General features: G+C 37.3%; 1 protein-coding gene across 5 annotated transcripts in view; it reads left to right on the top strand.

Annotated features, from left to right (window-relative positions):
• The window catches only part of ATP2C1 (ATPase secretory pathway Ca2+ transporting 1), a 154,142-nt gene that overhangs the window by 96,187 nt on the left and 39,583 nt on the right, over positions 1-18,372 (top strand). For all 5 annotated transcript variants that reach the window (XM_024994087.2, XM_024994060.2, XM_010801619.4 and 2 more), the window contains 4 exon segments: positions 13,035-13,190; positions 14,240-14,308; positions 15,256-15,331; positions 18,002-18,068. In XM_024994087.2, the coding sequence (XP_024849855.1) occupies positions 13,035-13,190; positions 14,240-14,308; positions 15,256-15,331; positions 18,002-18,068 (368 nt within the window).

Genomic DNA, 18,372 nt, shown 5'->3' with positions numbered 1-18,372 from the left:
CCACTTATGTGGTTGAGAGCCAGAAAGCCATTTTTATGACACTAGATCAGACCTTTCAGATCTGCGCAGAAAGGATATTTCCACAAGGAGTCAAGATTGACTTGGGCCAGGCTTGGAAGTCTAAATGTAGAACCTGCCAGTTGGCATTGCGTAGAGACCCTTTTTACTTCAGGAATCCACGCAGTTTGTTATAGAACAATAGTTTGGCTCACTGAGTAGATTCTGGTGTCTTTAGGGTTGTTCCTCAGTACCCAGGGTGAGTAAAAACCAAAGACAATGAGCGTAATTGAATAAGCACAGACCTCCCTTGGCTACGGTCAGAGGTAGTCTCTGACTGAAACCTCAGTTACGCGTTATGTCCCTTTCTGTAAGGCTCACGTTCTTGGCCGCTCTTTTGTTAAAAACCACTAGCAAGCAGGTTCCTCTGTGTTGGGTAACTCCATTTAGTGGAGCTATCTTTCTATGTCAGAACATCTGACTTCCTCAGTTACTAAGTAAATTCTCCATTTACTCAGTGGAAAACTTGATATTCTGACAAAACAGATTCTGCTTTGATTTGCTTTTCTTTTTCAAAAGAGAATTTTTTCTAACATTTGCTAGCATATTTAGGCAAAATGTTGTCCCTCTCGTCAGAAATCAGTCTGTGTTACGAGGTCATTTTTTTAGCCATTCAACAAATAGTCGAGTACCGTGTATAGACTGCTATTTCAGATTTCAAAGTTCGGAAATGCAAAAGACAGTTTTGTGCCCTTTCTACTGGGAGACACCAACTTGCAAGCAAAGTAATTAAAAGAATAAAATGTGACTTCTTATGTAATGAATTAACTGTGTGAGCTTTCAGGACTGTTTTCTTTCTGTAACATAGAATGGCCCTAGGGGAGTGCATCCTAACTTTTAATATGAGCTGGACTCATCTGGGTTCTGTTTTGGCAGATCTGAGGTGGGGCATTCATAACTAGCTCTTAGTCTGTGCCAAAAGTACTGGTACATCTACCACAGGTAAAAATATATATTTTTAAAAGACAGCTTGATTGACATATATAGTTCACATACCAAACAATTAACACATTTGAAATGTACAATTCAGTAGTTTTCAGAGTTGTACGGCCATTACCACAAAGTGTATAACATTCTCATCATTTCCAAAAGAAAACCCTTACCTTTTAGCATTCACTAGCTTTGTCTCCTTGCCCCAGAGCCTGGTAGCTACCAATCTGCTTGTTCTGTTTGAATGCTATGCTATGCTAAGTCACTTCAGTCGTGTCCAAGAATACATGTGCCTGTTATGGACATTTAATGTAAATGGAAGTATACACTGTACAGTCTTTTGTGTCTTGCCTCTTTCAGTTAACATAATGTTTTCACTATGCTGTAGCATGTATCAGTACATCACTGCTTTTTATTGTCAAATAATAGTATTCTGTTGTATGACTGTATTACACTATTGTGAATCTATTTACATTTAAAGAATTACTGGTAGAGAAAGACTTTTTTGTGCCGTTTTGCTATTTGTTTTCTATATGTGTTTTATTTTTTTGTTTCTGATTTCCTCCAGTCTCCCCTTTTTAAAATGCTTGATTCACTTAAAATTTTTCTATTTATTTAGCTGCATCAGGTCTTGGTTGCATTGCAGCGTGGGGGCTTCTCTCCAGTTGTGGCGTGTCAGCTCCAGAGCACGTGGGCTCAATATTTGCTGTGGGCCACTCACGAGTTGCAGTGTGTGGCCTTAGTTGCCCTGTGGCACGTGGGATCTTAGTTCCCTTACTGGGGATTGAACCCATGCCCCATGCGTTGGAAGGCAGATTCTTACCACTGGACCACCAGGAAAGTCCAGGATGCATTGATTCATGTCATTCATTTGTTTATTTTACTTAATCACACAGCATTCTTTATTGTAAATTTCAAATAGAAAATTGGTTTTCATTGATTCTTGGGGGGGTCTTAATTGAAGTAAAATTTGTATATGATGTTTTTTAAGTTTCAGCTGTATATCATTATAATTTGATATCTGTATATACTACAAAATGATCACCACAAAAGGCCTAGCTACCATCCATTACCATACAGTTGACCCCTTCATCCCTTTTGCCCCCTCTCAAACCTCCTTTCCTTCTGTTGACCACTAGTCTGTTCTCTATGAGTTTGAATTTATTTATTTTAGTGTGTGTGTGTGTGTGTGTGTTAGATTTCATATATGAGTGAAATCATATGCTATTTGTCTATCTCTGTCTTATTTCACTTAATATAATACTCTCAGAGATGATATGCATTGTTGCAAATGACAAATTTCATTTATTTTTATGGCTGAGTAGTATTCCATTGTGTGTGTATATGTATGTGTGTGATCATCTTTATTCACTTACCTATCAGTGACGCTTAATTTTGTTTCCATATCTTGGCTCTTGTAAATAATGATGTAGGGAACACATATGGGTGCATATATCTTTTCAAATTAATGTCTTTTGTATTCTTTGGATAAATACCAACTATGGAATAGTTGAGTTTATATGGTAATTCTATTCTGAATTTTTGAGAAATCTTCATACTGTTTTCCATAGTGCCTGCACCAATTTACGTTCCCAGCAATAGTGTATGAGGGTTCCTTTTTCTCCCAAATCCTTGTCAAGGCTTGTTATTTCTTGTCCTTTTGATAATAGGCATTCTTATAGGTGTGAGGTGATATCTCATTGAGGTTTTGATTTGCATTTCCCTAACAATTATTGAAAAAGCTGGCTTGAAACTCAGCATTAAAAAAACTAAAATCATGGCATCCAGTCTCATCAATGCATGGCAAATAGAAGGGGAAAAAGTGGAAACAGTGACAGATTTTATTTCCTTGGGCTCCAAAATCACTGCAGACAGTGACTACAGCCATAAAATTAAAAGATGCTTGCTCCTTGAAAGGAAAGCTATGACAAACCTAGACAGCTTATTAAAAAGCAGATAACTCACTTTGCTGATGAAGGTCCATATAGTCAAAGCTGTGATTTTTTTTTTTTTAGTAGTTATGTATGGATATGAGAGTTGGACCATAAAGAAGGCTGAGCACTGAAGAATTGATGCCTTTGAACTATGGTGCTGGAGAAAACTCTTGAGAGTCCCCTGGATTGCAGGGAAATCAAACCAATCAGTCCTAAAGGAAATCAGCCCTTAATACTCATTGGAAGGACTGAAGCTGAATCTCTGATACTTTGGCCACCTGATGCAAAGAGTTGACTTATTGGAAAATACCCTGATACTGGGAAGGATTGAAGACAAACAGAGAAGGGGTTGCCAGAGGATGAGATGGTCAGATAGCATCACTGACTCTATGGCCATGAGTTGGAGCTAACTCTGGGAGAGGGAAGGACAGGGAAGCCTGGTGTGCTGCAGTTCATGGAGTTGCAAAGAGTCAGACTGGACTTAGTGACTGAACAATAGCAGCAGTTAGTGATGATGATCTTTTCATGTGCCTATTGGCCATCAGTATGTCTTTGGGAGACTGTGTATTCAGATCCTTTGTTCATTTATTTTTTATTTTTGTTGTTATTATTTTTACTGAAATCTTTATTTCTTCACATGGCTTTTAAGTATTTTATTTTATAAATTCTTTCATTTTATCTGGAAGGACTCAGTATTTCTTGTTGACATTTCTATTAGTGATGAATTGTCTTAGCTATTTAAAAAATAGGAATGTGTTAGTTTTTCATTTTTGAAAGATAATTTTGCTGGATATATAATTGTTTGATTTTTTTCCCCCTCAGTGCTTAAATATGTCATTCTACTGGTCCTAGCCTCCATGGTTTCTGATAAGAGATGGGATGTTAATGTTATTGAGAGTTCATTGTACATGTTGAATTGCTTTGTTGTTGCTGTTTTCAAGATTCTGTCTATGTCTTTCAGCAGTTTGGTTATAATATCTCTCAGTATAGATGTCTTTGAATTTATCCTGTTTGTTGTGTATTTGTCTTCTTTGACGTGTAAATTCCTGTCTTTCATTCCATTTAGGAAGTTTTCATCTAATATTTCTTCAGATATTCTTTCTGCCCATTTCTAGGTTCCTTCCCCACCGCACCCCCCCGCCCCGCCATCTTTTGGGACTCTTAAAATGCTGAAATTGGTATGTTTGATATTGTTCCACAGATACTTATGCTCTGATCATTTTCCTTCATTTTCTTTTTTTCTCTCTGCCTTTCAGACTGGTTAATTTCAATTGTCCTGTCTTCAGATTTGCTCATCACCCCCCCCCCCCCGACCCCCACCACCTTTTTCAGATCTGCTGCTGAGCCCCTCTAGTGAAATTTTCATTTATTATACTTTTCAGCATCAGGATTTCTTATTTTGATCACACCACACTGCTTGTGGGATCTTAGTTCCCTGACCAGGGATCAAACCCAGGCCCCTGGCAGTGGAAGTGCAAAGTCCTAACCATCAGATCACCAGGGAATTCCTAGATTTTTTTTTTTTTACAGTTTTAAAATTTCTTTCTCTATTGATATTGTCTTTTTGTTCATTAATTGCTTTTCTGATTTATTTTAATTCTTCATCCATGGTTTCCTTTTTGAGCACATTTAAGACAGTTGACTTAAGGTTTTTCTAGTAAGTCCAATGTCTGGCCTGCCTCAGGGATAGTTTCTGTCAGTTTAGTATTTCTTGTGAAAGGGCCATACTTTGCTATTTCTTTGTACTTATAATTATTTGTTGAAAAGTAGGTATTTGGGGTATTATGACATCGTAACTCTGTACATCAGATTTGCTCCTTAGGGTTTGTTTTTGGTTGTTGAGGGCTGCAGCAGTCCACTTTGTTTAGTGACTTTTCCAAATTGTTTTTTACAAAGACAAGATTCCTTGTTGTTTGTGGCCCTGAAGTTTCTGTTTTATTATCTTCAGAGTCACCCTTATCCATCTGAAGCCAAAAAACCGGGAGTCGGGGAGGGGGTGCCACTCTCCTGCTCTTTGCAGCTTTTCTCTGAGTTGGGGCACTTCTTCATCACTGAGCTAGGCTGCCTGCCACTCTGCCTTCACACACCTTCACTTTCTTCTTGTGCCAGACTCAGATCTGTAGGGTCCTCTCAGGTCTTTTCTGGACTTGCTTCTGATTCTGGACATTACACTTTGTCTTCCCTGGTATACGTGGTGGCCCTTCCAAGCCTTTATTTCTTCAAAGAACTTCTACCTTACTCTCTTCCTTTTCAGTCTTTGGGTGTGTCTGCTATTTTGCCGTGTTCTGTCCTTTGCCTGCTAGCATGTATGTTTAGTTCAGTTCAGTTCAGTTCAGTCACTCAGTCGTGTCTGACTCTTTGCGACCCCATGAATCGCAGCACACCAGGCCTCCCTGTCTGTCACCAACTCCCGGAGTTCACTCAGACTCACGTCCATCGAGTCAGTGATGCCATTCAGCCATCTCATCCTCTGTCATCCCCTTCTCCTCCTGCCCCCAATCCCTCCCAGCATCAGGGTCTTTTCCAGTGAGTCAGCTCTTCGCATGAGGTGGCCAAAGTACTGGAGTTTCAGCTTTAGCATCATTCCTTCCAATGAAATCCCAGGGCTGATCTCCTTCAGAATGGACTGGTTGGATCTCCTTGCAGTCCAAGGGACTCTCAAGAGTCTTCTCCAACACCACAGTTCAAAAACATCAGTTCTTCGGTGCTCGGCCTTCTTCACAGTCCAACTCTCACATCCATACATGACCACAGGAAAAACCATAGCCTTGACTAGATGGACCTTTGTTGGCAAAGTAATGTCTCTGCTTTTGAATATGCTGTCTAGGTTGGTCATAACTTTCCTTCCAAGGATTAAGCGTCTTTTAATTTCATGGCTGAAATCACCATCTGCAGTGATTTTGGAGCCCCAAAAAATAAAGTCTGACACTGTTTCCACTATTTCCCCATCTGTTTCCCATGAAGTGATGGGACCAGATGCCATGATCTTCTTTTTCTGAATGTTGAGTTTTAAGCCAACTTTCTCACTCTCCTCTTTCCCCTTCATCAAGAGGCTTTTTAGTTCCTTTTCACTTTCTGCCATAAGGCTGGTGTCATCTGCATATCTGAGGTTATTGATATTTCTCCCGACAATCTTGATTCTAGCTTGTGCTTCTTCCAGCCCAGCGTTTCTCATGATGTACTTGCATATAAGTTAAATAAGCAGGGTGACAATATACGGCCTTGACGTACTCCGCACTGGTCATAGCAAACACCCTTTTCCAACAACACAAGAGAAGACTCTACACATGGACATCACCAGATGGGCAACACCGAAATCAGGTTGATTATATTCTTTGCAGCCAAAGATGGAGAAGCTCTATACAGTCAACAAAAACAAGACCAGGAGCTGACTGTGGCTCAGATCATGAACTTATGTATGTTTAATCTTTGGGCAAATACCGGGAAAGCCACTCTAGCTGGAGTTAGGATGTGAAATAAAGGTCAGCCTCTGTACCAGTCCTTCAGGGAACTGCCAGACAGGTCAGAACACACAATTTACAGTATTTTAGGAATAGGGTCCAGGAAAGAAGCTTCCATCCTCATTGCTGTTGCTGCTTCTCTTGGGAATGGGGACAAGCAGATAGAAAAATAAAAATGCCTTTCCCTAATTGATTTGTTTTTTTATTCCAGAGTTCATTCTGTCCATTTTTGCCACCTTATGATTGTTTTAGTGGAGGGACTGGACTGAGTGTTTGAGTGTCCTGCTCTACTGTTTTCTATGATGTTATTCATGAATTATAAGTATTTATATTGAATTCCATGTGTTTTTTTGGCAGGTGTTTTGATAAATTGAAATAAGCATGTTGCCCTTCCTTATTGTGATTTGTCACTGAAACTTTACTTTTAAATTTCTGAATTATTAAACTTACATGCACAGTTGTTAAAAAGAGCAGTTTACAAACTTAGGGATTTTAAACTAGCTGTCAAAAGAAATTAAGTTAAAATGTTGGAAAAGGTATATGGTTTATTTGTGGAATGTGGAAACAGGCATATTCACTAAAAGCTGTTTGATGTTATCATGTGTGTTTGAGTTTGGAAAAGATGTATTTTTCTTTAATAGTATTATCATACAACTGAGAAGACAGGTCCATACTTAGAGCAATAAGAGTGTTGGTTCTCTAAGACTTATTATTTAAACTGAAGCTCTGCTTAGTGTTTTGTTGTCTTCTTTTTATAGTTCAGTTGTTAAATAGCATAATGAGCTGAAGAATGCTATTCATTTTAAAATGCTGAAGAGAAAGAGTTTCTTTTTTCCTCATTCAGTTCAGTTCAGTTGCTCAGTCATGTCCAACTCTGTGATCTCTCACCAAGTCACTAGAATTTAATTATATGGGTAGGTTAGAAGTGAGACTTAGTGTCCTTGTTTGGGCTTTCCTTGTAGCTCAGTCGGTAAAGAATCTGCCTTCAGTGCAGGAGACCTGGGTTCGATCCCTGGGTTGGGAAGATCCCCTGGAGAAGGAAATGGCAACCGACTCCAGTATCCTTGCCTGGAAAATCATATAGACAGAGGAGCCTGGTGGACTGCAGTCCATGGGGTCGCAGAGTTGGGCACGACTGAGCCACTAACGTTAACACTAACTAACTTTAAGATTCTCATTGTACGTTGGTGGGAAAGGACTGTTGTAAAAATAGGTTCCCTTTTAAAATTTTGTTCTTTTTAATAATCTTAGTGAAATATCCTTAAATCATTGTTAACTGAATTTAAATTATTAGCAACTTGATCAAGTTGAATCTGTACTCTTAAGTTAAAGTTTGCAAGCATTTACCATAGGATCAAATTCATTTCTTGTAACACTGGGGTGGGTGGACTTTGATTAATAAGCTAGAGCTCCTGAAGAATTTTTAATTATATTTCCTTCATTTGAATAAACAGTAAGAGGAATCTTAATTTTTGACAGCATAAGTAAGAAATTTTATCACGATCAGGCAGTTGCAGATGAAACATTTTGAAAAATACATTTCTGAGGAAAGAAACCCATTTCCAATTGCTTTTAATTCTGGACTTGAGGTGATTAATCTAGCAGCATACAGGACACCAAGGTGTTCTTTAGTTTAAGAACTTATTTGTGGCTAGCAGTTGTACTGTATTAACGAATTTTTTTTTAAGCAGTCACTTTTTGCTTTCCAGGAAATCTTTGTGATTTTAGTTAGTATTTACCTTCTTTCTCCCTAATGTTTTATAGGAATAATCTTGATATTTTTATCAACCATTTTAATTCTGTAGATGTTAAATATTCAGATTATGGATTATGTATGCACCTTGATTCTTTTTTATAGTCTGCCTTTTGAACTGTGTTGGGTCTTATTTATATCTCCACCATAGTGCCTGAGGAAGCATAATCAGTTTCCCTTTTAACAACTCTTTTGAAGGTTTTATGTTTGGAGCTGGCTATTTCTTTGATTTCATTTTATCTTAACTTTCTCTCATGAATGCATTGGATAAATGACTCTGATATGTTTGTTTTCAGATGAATTAAATTGTGACTTTGTTAAACTGTAATAATTAGGCTTTCCTGCCTTATTAAGTATTACCCTTCTTAGAAATGATTGCCTTCCCCTCATTCTTTCAAAACTGCTTTCTGTGAAAAGCAATTGAGAGACTTATTGGTGACTCATAATCACCATTAAGAAAAAGTACCTTGTCCTTTTTCTTGTTCAACAGACAGTTGAGAGTTATGCTATATTGTATGATATAGACAAATTTCATTGATAATGTATTGTTAATATTTTTAAGTTTTACAAATTTATAATTATATAAGGAAAAAGATAAGGGCCCAAAGCTCCCTTCTCTTCCACATTAGTTTGTATACTAAGACAGGGCTGTTGTATAAAAAATTACATGGCCTCTTTTCTGTAGAAAAATCTGATTTGAATTAAGATTCTTACTCTCTTAAATGATTATAGCACTGCTAAGGCTGACACAGAAGAGCTGGGTCCCTGACATAGTCAGTAAAGCCATACTTCCTGCCTCTTTAAAAATACAAATCATTTTTATACTCCTTGTCCCTACCACCTAATGCTGGTACTTATTCTTGTTTAAGATTTACATTTAACGTAAAAAGTCTTCAGTGGAAAAACGTAAATTTCACTTTTCTCACAGAGAAAGGAGTTCTTTCTATAACTTGTATACAAGTTTCTGTTTCTTATTAAGTATTAAGTTTTTCTGATTAAAAGCTCAGAAAATTACAAGCATTAATGATTTTAGTAACAAGTATTAATGAGGAGCTTGCTAAACAAAGAAAACTTTTTCTTTTGATTTGGGATTTAGAAAAATCATTAATTTGTCAATGTTTAGGTTTCATCTCCACAGCTTACTAGCTGTATGATGTTGGAGGAGGCCTTAATCCTTCAACAAGTCTGAAAAATAGGGATACTACTACATTGGACTTCCCTGGTGGCTCAGACGGTAAAGTGTCTGTCTGTGATGCGGGAGACCCAGGTTTGATCCCTGGGTTGGAAAGATCCCTTGGAGAAGGAAATGGCCATCCACTCCAGTACTATTGCCTGGAAAATCCCATGGACAGAAGAGCCTGGTAGGCTACAGTCCATGGGTTGCAAAGAGTTGGACATGACTGAGCGACTTCACGTTCACGTTCACTACATTGGAAGGACTGATGCTGAAGCTGAAACTCCGATACTTTGGCCACCTGATGCAAAGAACCAACCCATTGGAAAAGACCCTGATGCTGGGAAAGATTGAAGGCAGGAGGAGAAGGGGATGACAGAGGATGAGATGGTTGGATGGCATCACTGACACGATGGACATGAGTTTGAGTAGGCTCTGGGACTTGGTGACGGACAGGGAAGCCTGGTGTGCTACAGTCCATGGGGTCGCAAAGAGTTGGATGCGACTGAGCAACTGAACTGAACTACTAGCGCTTGCCTCATTGGAGTTGCTAGTATCTAAGTAACTGTTTGTGGTTTACTTGGTATAAGTATGTTGCTTGGTGCCTACCAGAGAGTGAGCAACAAAGTGTCAGCTGACTATTTTTAGTGTTAGTATCATCTTTGAAGAAAAAGACCTAACTTTTTTCTTAGTGTCTTAGTCACTCAGTTGTGTCTGACTCTGACCCCATGGACCTTAACCTGCCAGGCTCCTTTGTCCATGGGATTCTTCAACCAAGAATGCTGGAGTGGGCTGCTATGCCGTCCTCCAGGAGATCTTCCCTACCTGGGGATTGAACTCAACGTCTCTTACTTCTCTTGCATTGGCAGGCGGGTTCTTTACCTTTAGTGCCACCTGGGCAGCCCTACTTTTTTCTTTCTTATTAATAAAGCATGAAAAATCAGACAATCCTAAGATTAATTTGGGAAGAAAAGTCAAATGTGTTCTTTTAATTTAAAAAATAGAAATAAAAAGTCCATTACCTTTTAGCATGGCAGGTGTTTTTTTTATTTGTAGTTGAGGTGAAGTAATGAACCCAAATTTGGGGCTTCCCTGTTGGCTCAGATGGTAAAGAATACGCCTCCAACTCAAGAGACCTGAGTTTGATCCCTGGGTCAGGAAGATCCCCTGGAGAAGGGAATTAGGACTCTGCAAAAGGCTCATCTGCTTTGAGAGCTTTTCTCTACCTAAAGTGTCACTCTCCATTTTTACCATGTTATTTCCCCCCACTATCTGGCATTATATTATATACACTTGTTTATTTTTTCAAATCATTTTCCCATTAGATTAAAAGCTGAAGACAGGACCTTTGTTTTGTTTACTGCTGATTCCCATTGGATGTGATATAGTACAGGGGGTGGGACATTATAAGCATTAGTAAACAACTTTTTAAATGAATAAGTCAAAGTTTTATTATGTAGATGGGGGGAAAGAATCCATGAACTCAATTTTTAATAATTATTTTCCATGAGATTTTTTTAAGGTATTTATGCTCATAACAAAATGACTCATTTAAAAAGATGAGATTTATTCCCCTTCCCCACCCTCTGAGAAAAGAAAAACACAGGGTTTAAATTTAGAATGTGACTTCCCAGGGGACTCAGTGGTAAGAATCTGTGTGCCAGTGCAGGAGTTGAAAGAGATACAGGTTTGATCCCTGGATTGGGAAGATCCCCTGGAGTAGGAAATAACAACTGGCAAAATTTCATGGACAGAGGAGCCTGGCAGACTATAGTCCATAGGATCACAGACAGTTGGACACGATTGAGCACACAAATTTAGAGTACTTTGTACATAGTATGAATTTTGTCAATCAGGAGGCCTGATTCAGAACACCAGCTCAGTTGATAATAGCAGTGAGACTGCACAATCATCTAATTGCTCTGAATTCATTTTCTTATCTTGTTTTTTTTCTTGGATCTGACTCAGTATCTGGTACATAGTTAAGGTAGTCGGTAAACGTTGGTTGGGTGAATGAATGAGTAAAATCATGAACCAGGTTGTAGTTTTCTGGAGATTGTCCTACTGATCGTTGAACAAGAGCTTCATCAGAGATGTTTGCTGCTACTGTTGCTGCTAAGTCGCTTCAGTCATGTCTGACTCTGTGTGACCTCATATACGGCAGCCCACCAGGCTCCTTCATCCCTGGGATTCTCCAGGCAAGAATACTGGAGTGGGTTGCCATTTCCCTTCTCCATCAGAGATGTTTGGGAAACACTATTCTATTGATTCTCAAGCTTGAGCTTGCATCAGAATTATGTGGAGGGTGTATAAAGGCAGTCTGTTAGGTTCACGCTCCCAACTGTCTGTGGTAGGGCAGTAAATGCCTTAATAAGCTCTGAGGTGTTAGAGGTGTTGCTGGTTCTGCTAAGGTCACTCTTCCACAATCCCTGCTGTATCTATATTCCTTTTGAGGTGATTGACACTGATGCATTGCAAGTTTTGAGAAACAGTACCATAAGGGAAGCTGTTTACCTCTTAATACAGTGTTTCTAAAACTTACTTAACCATAGTACTCCTCCCTTGTGTGTATGTGTAAATATGCGTGTGTTGGTTTAATCAATGATCATCTGTCTATAACATTATACACAATGCCTATTAACATCCTTAGAATTATTGTTCTGTGGGCCATACTCATAAACAGAGCCAGGTCACATCTGCAGTATTTTCCACATATAAAATGATGTTTGTTTTTTTCATGCTTGGGTAGGTGAATTCTTAATTGTGTTAGAAGTGCAGCCCTCAGTATTGAACCCTGTTGCAGAGTTGGATGATGATATGATATTCATGATCTGTTTGGAAACACTTATGTGCATTTTTGATTCTTGCTGACATAAATTTAAAATAAATGTTAGGGATATATAGCAAGAATTCATGAATATTAAACCCAAATTGTGAAAACATTTATTTATTTTTAGTTATAGTTATATTTCTTTTTAGTTATATTTAGTTATATTTCTCTTCTGTTACAGTTGGTTTAAACCTGCCAAATCCATTTTCAGGACTTTAGGATAGGGCAAAATTAGGAAATAATTTTAGAAAACTCCTGAGGGTTGAGTCTTCTCTAGATCAGATCAGATCAGTCGCTCAGTCGTGTCCGACTCTTTGCGACCCCATGAATCGCAGCACGCCAGGCCTCCCTGTCCATCACCAACTCCTGGAGTTCACTCAGACTCAACGTCCGTCGAGTCAGTGATGCCATCCAGCCATCTCATCCTCTATCGTCCCCTTCTCCTCCTGCCCCCAATCCCTCCCAGCATCAGAGTCTTTTCCAATGAGTCCACTCTTTGCATGAGGTGGCCAAAGTACTGGAGTTTCAGCTTTAGCATCATTCCTTCCAAAGAAATCCCAGGGCTGATCTCCTTCAGAATGGACTGGTTGGATCTCCTTGCAGTCCAAGTCTAGATAGAGATTGTTTTAGCTAGTGTCTCCTTAGCCCTACTTGTATTTTGAAGTTCAGGCTAATTTTGTCTCATGGGTCTGTCAACCTTGCAAGTCAGAATTTTTTTGACTTAGCTTCATTTTTAAATATGATTGTTGAGTAATGGATATGGTAAAAGTTTTGGGTAATTTGTAACGGGGAGGATATTTGCAGAAGAAATGGTGATTACAGACTCCTTAGATTTTAATTTTAGCAGAAGGAGTTTTCAGACTTGAACTGACTAGAGTGCTTTATGTTCCCCAAGGCTGTGGATCTTTCTGTTGATGAGTCCAGCTTGACAGGAGAGACAACACCTTGTTCTAAGGTGACAGCTCCTCAGCCGGCTGCTACTAATGGAGATCTTGCATCAAGAAGTAACATTGCCTTCATGGGAACACTGGTCAGATGTGGCAAAGCAAAGGTAAATTTCCATTCTTGTTTTGAAGATAACAGTTCCTTCATTTTCAACCATTTTCTCAGTTCTTTTTTTGGCTAATTTTACGTGGATCTTTAAAAAATATACGAGGAAGAAACAGCAGAATTGAACATAGTCCTTGACAGCTCTTTGTGCAACTAAGGGTAAGCTGTGTCCCTGAGATAAAATACAACCATAGTTCTTCCATTTACCAGGCAATTTTTTTTTTTTTTTTAGATAGAAACAGTGGCTTATGGATATGTTCACCATTGGTTGAATAAAATTTCAATTTAGTTGATATGGTACTAGCTATAATATTCTGACTGTGTATCATTCAGCTACTGATTTCAAATATTTTATTTACTGGATTCTGTGTTGTGCTGTGCTTAGTCGCTCAGTTGTGTCTGACTCTTTGTGACCCCACAGACTATAGCCCGCCAGGCTCCTCTATCAATGGGGATTCTCCAGGCAGAAATACTGGAGTTAGTTGCCATGCCCTCCTCCAGGGGATCTTCCCAACTCAGGGATTGAACCCAGACCTGTTGTACTGCAGGCAGTTATTCTTTACAATCTGAGCCACCAGGGAAGCCCAAGAATACTGGAGTGGGTAGTCTATCCCTCCTCCAGGGAATCTTCCCAACCCAGGAATCTAACTGGGGTCTCTTGCGTTAAAGGCAGATTTTTTACCAGCTGAGCTACCAGGGAAGCCCTTACTGGATTCTAATATTACACAAATATAAAAGGCTTTATTCACTAGTATTTGTTGGGGAAACATTAAATGTTTGAGTAATAAGAAAGGTTCAAATTTCAGAAATATTAATATAGACCGGAAAATGGACCTCAGAACTGAGTCATTGATAAGTTTAATGAGGTGTTTGTTTTTAGGGATCTATGGTAACCTTGGAAGTAAATTTCCAAAGGCAATCCTGGGTATATTATGTCAGACATATTGACTTATGGGTAGCTTTGGAGAAAAGAAATGAAGGGGTTTTGTTTTCATTTGAGAAAGGTGATTCCATCTGAATGTAAATACGATTTCTTGTTTTTTCCTTTAGGGTATTGTCATTGGAACAGGAGAAAATTCTGAATTCGGAGAAGTTTTTAAAATGATGCAAGCAGAAGAAGTGAGTATTTAGTTTATGTTTTGGTTTCAAATCTGAAATATTCTCCGTTTTAAGTAGGGGAAAACAGAACATTGGAGGATTATTTTATTACTTTCAAAAGTAGTATTTTATTCAGAATATCAGTTGTCTGTGCTTAAAAGCATAATTGGAAGGCTTGTAATTGGAAGGGCTTGAATTAATATTGTTAATATTCTGAAACATTCTGATATTTATTCATTGTTTACAGGAGAAAAAGATTTATGGCCAGTTATTTATAAGGCTAATTATTTTTACCAATTACTTTTATCATATGAATTTTAAAGATTAGTTTAAAATCTTTATATTCTAAAGCACAACTAAATAGTATAGTTGTGCTTTAGAATATATCTTCTGCCAAAATTCCCAGCTTGACATAATTGCAGGTATCTGGAGAAAAAAATGATTGCAAAGTGAAATAAATAACTTGTACGATATCCTTGTTTAAGGTTATTGAAAATCAGTTCTTTCATTTAAAATATCTCCTTATATATAAAAAAGAAAGTGCATTCTACAGTATCATTTTCTCAGGTAACCTTCTGAGATTCCCGGATGTGATGCAGTGTGTATAATCATCTCAACCTTGGCAGTAGAGGGATTGCCAGAGACCAGGGACCCAGCAGGATAAAAAGATCGGTTACAAGCATGTTTGTGGATCTAGAAAGGAAAAAGTAGAAAAGTGAGGAGCAGCTGATGATATTAAAATCCTGGGGAAGCTGCTAGGGAGAATAGATTTTCTCCAAAGAGGCACAGAGAGCACAGACCTTTTCAAATAAACAGGTTTTTAAAAGTCTAGGCCTCTAGGCCTCCCACTTTCCTCGCTGAAGGAGTCGTGCATGTCATGAGTGTGTGAAGCACTTAGAGGCCCTGGCACATAGTAAAGCTGACTAAATTTAGGTAATTGTGGTGACACTCTTCTCCAATTTGTCAAGGCACCAAAAACCCCTCTGCAGAAGAGCATGGACCTCTTAGGAAAACAACTTTCCTTTTACTCCTTTGGTATAATAGGTAAGAGAAGAGTGAGTATGTATATCTCATAATATTTACTTAGGTTTTCTTTTTTGAGTGGGAAGTGGGAGTTAGGTACATACTTAAAAAATCCATTAATTCATTCATGTGTTAAGCTACTATTACTTTTTTTAAACTGTTAAACTAATCCCTAGCCATTGTCCTTTTCTACAAAGATAGAAGTCTGTAATTCCTATAATCAAAGAACCTTTCTATAAACATTTTAGTATGTCTTTCTAGTCTTCAATAAAATATGATAGTATTGTGTTACGACTGCTTTTCTTTTTTGTTTCGTGCATCCCATCATAAACATCTTGTCATTAAATAGATGCTCACCTTAAACAAATTTAAAGATTGTGTAGTATTATGAGTGTATGTATACACGTGTAAAAAGTCAGCACTCTTTTTAGATGTTTGTGTAGGTCTTTAAAACTTTTAAAAATTGTATAAGTGATTGTTCAGTGCAGATATCTTGTTATAAACTGCTCTTATTTCCTTAGGATAAATTCCTGAAAGTGATATTATTGGGTCAAAGAGTGGTGGTTTTGTAATTTTTGGCATGTTTTTAAAGGCTTTTCTTTGCTGTTGCCAAATAATACCCTACCTCAACAAAAAAAGTGTCTCTCTTCCAGCACTGTTGCCGACTTTTTTGTTTATTTCAAAATTTATTATTTGAGAAACTGAGCACTTTGTCATATATATCTTACAACTTTTTTATTTTATTCTATTTTATGAACTGCCAGTCTGTTTCTTTTGTGGCTTAAGCCTTAGATTGGTCACACCTCTTTGTATAATTAGGATATAATCCTTTTGTTGTTTAAGTTAGAAATACGTTTTTTTTTCTTGATTTTTAAGTTGCTTTTGAGGGCTGTATAATAAACTTGGTAGGGAGGGGAGAGATGTGTGTAATGAAACACTCTCTTGCCTGAGATTCTGATCACACCATCCTACTGATAATCTCTGCAGTTAGGTTTCTGTGTTCCATTCATAAAGGCTTTTCCAACCCCCTGTGGGAAAATGTTTATGTTTCTTTAAACATCACTCTTAATTTTTGACACTTAATTTTACTATTTTATTTAGAATTTATTTTAGTATAAGATTTAGGGTAGAGTTAGTACTCTTTTACTAAAAATTTATTTATCCGGGTACCAGAAGTTCTATATTCCATTCTTTATTCATGGAGTTGAAATGACATCTTTATTATAGCATTAAACACATCAATTTTGGAGTCTTTTTCTTTAATTCTTCCACGATGTTATTTTCATTTTTCTTGCTAACTTTAAAAATAATGCAATTTTAGCTGTACAGTTGCAATAAAATAATTCTTTAAGTATTAATTCTGTTGATCCATTTTTCATTATTGTAAGCAAAGTAAAAAGTGGGAAGGTTGTTTTGTTCATTTGTTTAAATGGTGTGTCTCATAGCTCCCTTCATTTGGTTCTGCTGTTTATTTTTTAGAATTTATAGTCAGTTTGATAAATTGAAAGGAAGTTTAGCCAATTAAACCTTTCCAGTTTATGTAACACTTTACCATGAAACCACCTCAAATTTTTTGAAAAAAATTTTTCAGCTTTTTGATTCCATGGTTCTAATATAATGCATTGGACATATATTTTCTTGTTAGTATGAAATAGGAGAAGGGTCAAGATCAAAATCAAGGGTCAGCAGACTTTTTGGTAAAGGGACAGATTGTAAATATTTTAGCCTTTGGTTCATACTTTCAGTGATGGAAATACTCAGCTCTTTTGTCAGCACAAAAGCAACCACAACACAAATGGATATGGCTGTGTTCCAAAAAATTATTTACAAAAACACATAGGAGGGGCACAGATTGTAGTTTGTTTGACCCTGGTGTAATTCATCAGACATAATTCCTTTTATCAGGGTAGTATTTGGGATGGGATCTGAGAAGATCACAATCTGGATCATTATTTTTGTAATTGCAGAAAGATGAAGGAAATCTTGTTTTAAATGTACATGTTGATCTAGAATACAAAGTTACTTTGTTTTATTAAGACTCTGATGCTGTGTTTTTCCTCACAAAACCAGTGGTACATCCCTTCCCCTCACTTTCTTTTTCAAAGATAAAGATTGAAAAATAGAGTAAAGAATCAGTTGTTTCGTATATGTTAATTGCTTTTTAACTTTCAAATACTGCAAAGTTAATAATTTTTAAATGTTAATTGCTGTTTTAGCTGTCTTGCATCATCTCTGGGCTGAGTCCTATATACTTCTTGGTTTGCAGTACAAATTTAATGTGTAGTATCTGGGTATTGAGTTATGAGAAGTAAAGTTCTAGGGTTTATTTTTTGCAAACCTCACAGTTAATAGAAAACCTACATGTATGCGCTGCCTTCTTTTTTTCCCCCATTGTACAAAAATACTGGTAATGTTCTCTTATATTGGGAACTTTCAGATATTATTACTTTAAAGGATGGGTGGCAGCAAAAGGTAAAACTGTAGGTGTGTGCATGCATACACAGCTTTAACCTTAATATTAATTTAATCTTCCCTCCTTAATGGAGTTTTATAAAATCTTGCAACTGTGATCTGATAAACTTTCCCTTTTATATCAAGGAACTTTTGCTGCCCTCAGTTTGTTGTTCTATCCCTTGTATGCTCAGGTGATTTTATATAAAAGGGAAAAATAGCTGTTTGATTCTGTTATAGGTATCATCATGTTGGTTGGCTGGTTGCTAGGAAAAGACATATTGGAAATGTTTACTATTAGTGTAAGGTAAGTTCTAATGGTTTGTTTATAATTTGAAGTCTTTTGCCTCTCATTTTTTTTGTTTGGCATAGCTTATATTTTATTATGGGTTTTATATGAGCACATAAGAGTATATTAAGTGTACTTAAATAGTTCAGAATTCATATATTGAAATGAGCTCTAGGAAAATGAAAACCTACATGTATACAGTGGAGAAACTCCACACTACATATCTGGTATTACCAACCAAATATTGCATTTTTAAACTTAGACAATCAAGGATCACCAAACTGAAATCTAGGAGCATGAGAAAGAAAGACCACAATATGGA

Source organism: Bos taurus, chromosome 1 (genome assembly GCF_002263795.3).
Source record: "Bos taurus isolate L1 Dominette 01449 registration number 42190680 breed Hereford chromosome 1, ARS-UCD2.0, whole genome shotgun sequence".
Classification (NCBI taxonomy): Eukaryota; Metazoa; Chordata; class Mammalia; order Artiodactyla; family Bovidae; genus Bos; species Bos taurus.
The sequence above is the reverse complement of the archived record's forward strand: the minus strand, read 5'-3'. Positions and strand labels throughout refer to the sequence as shown.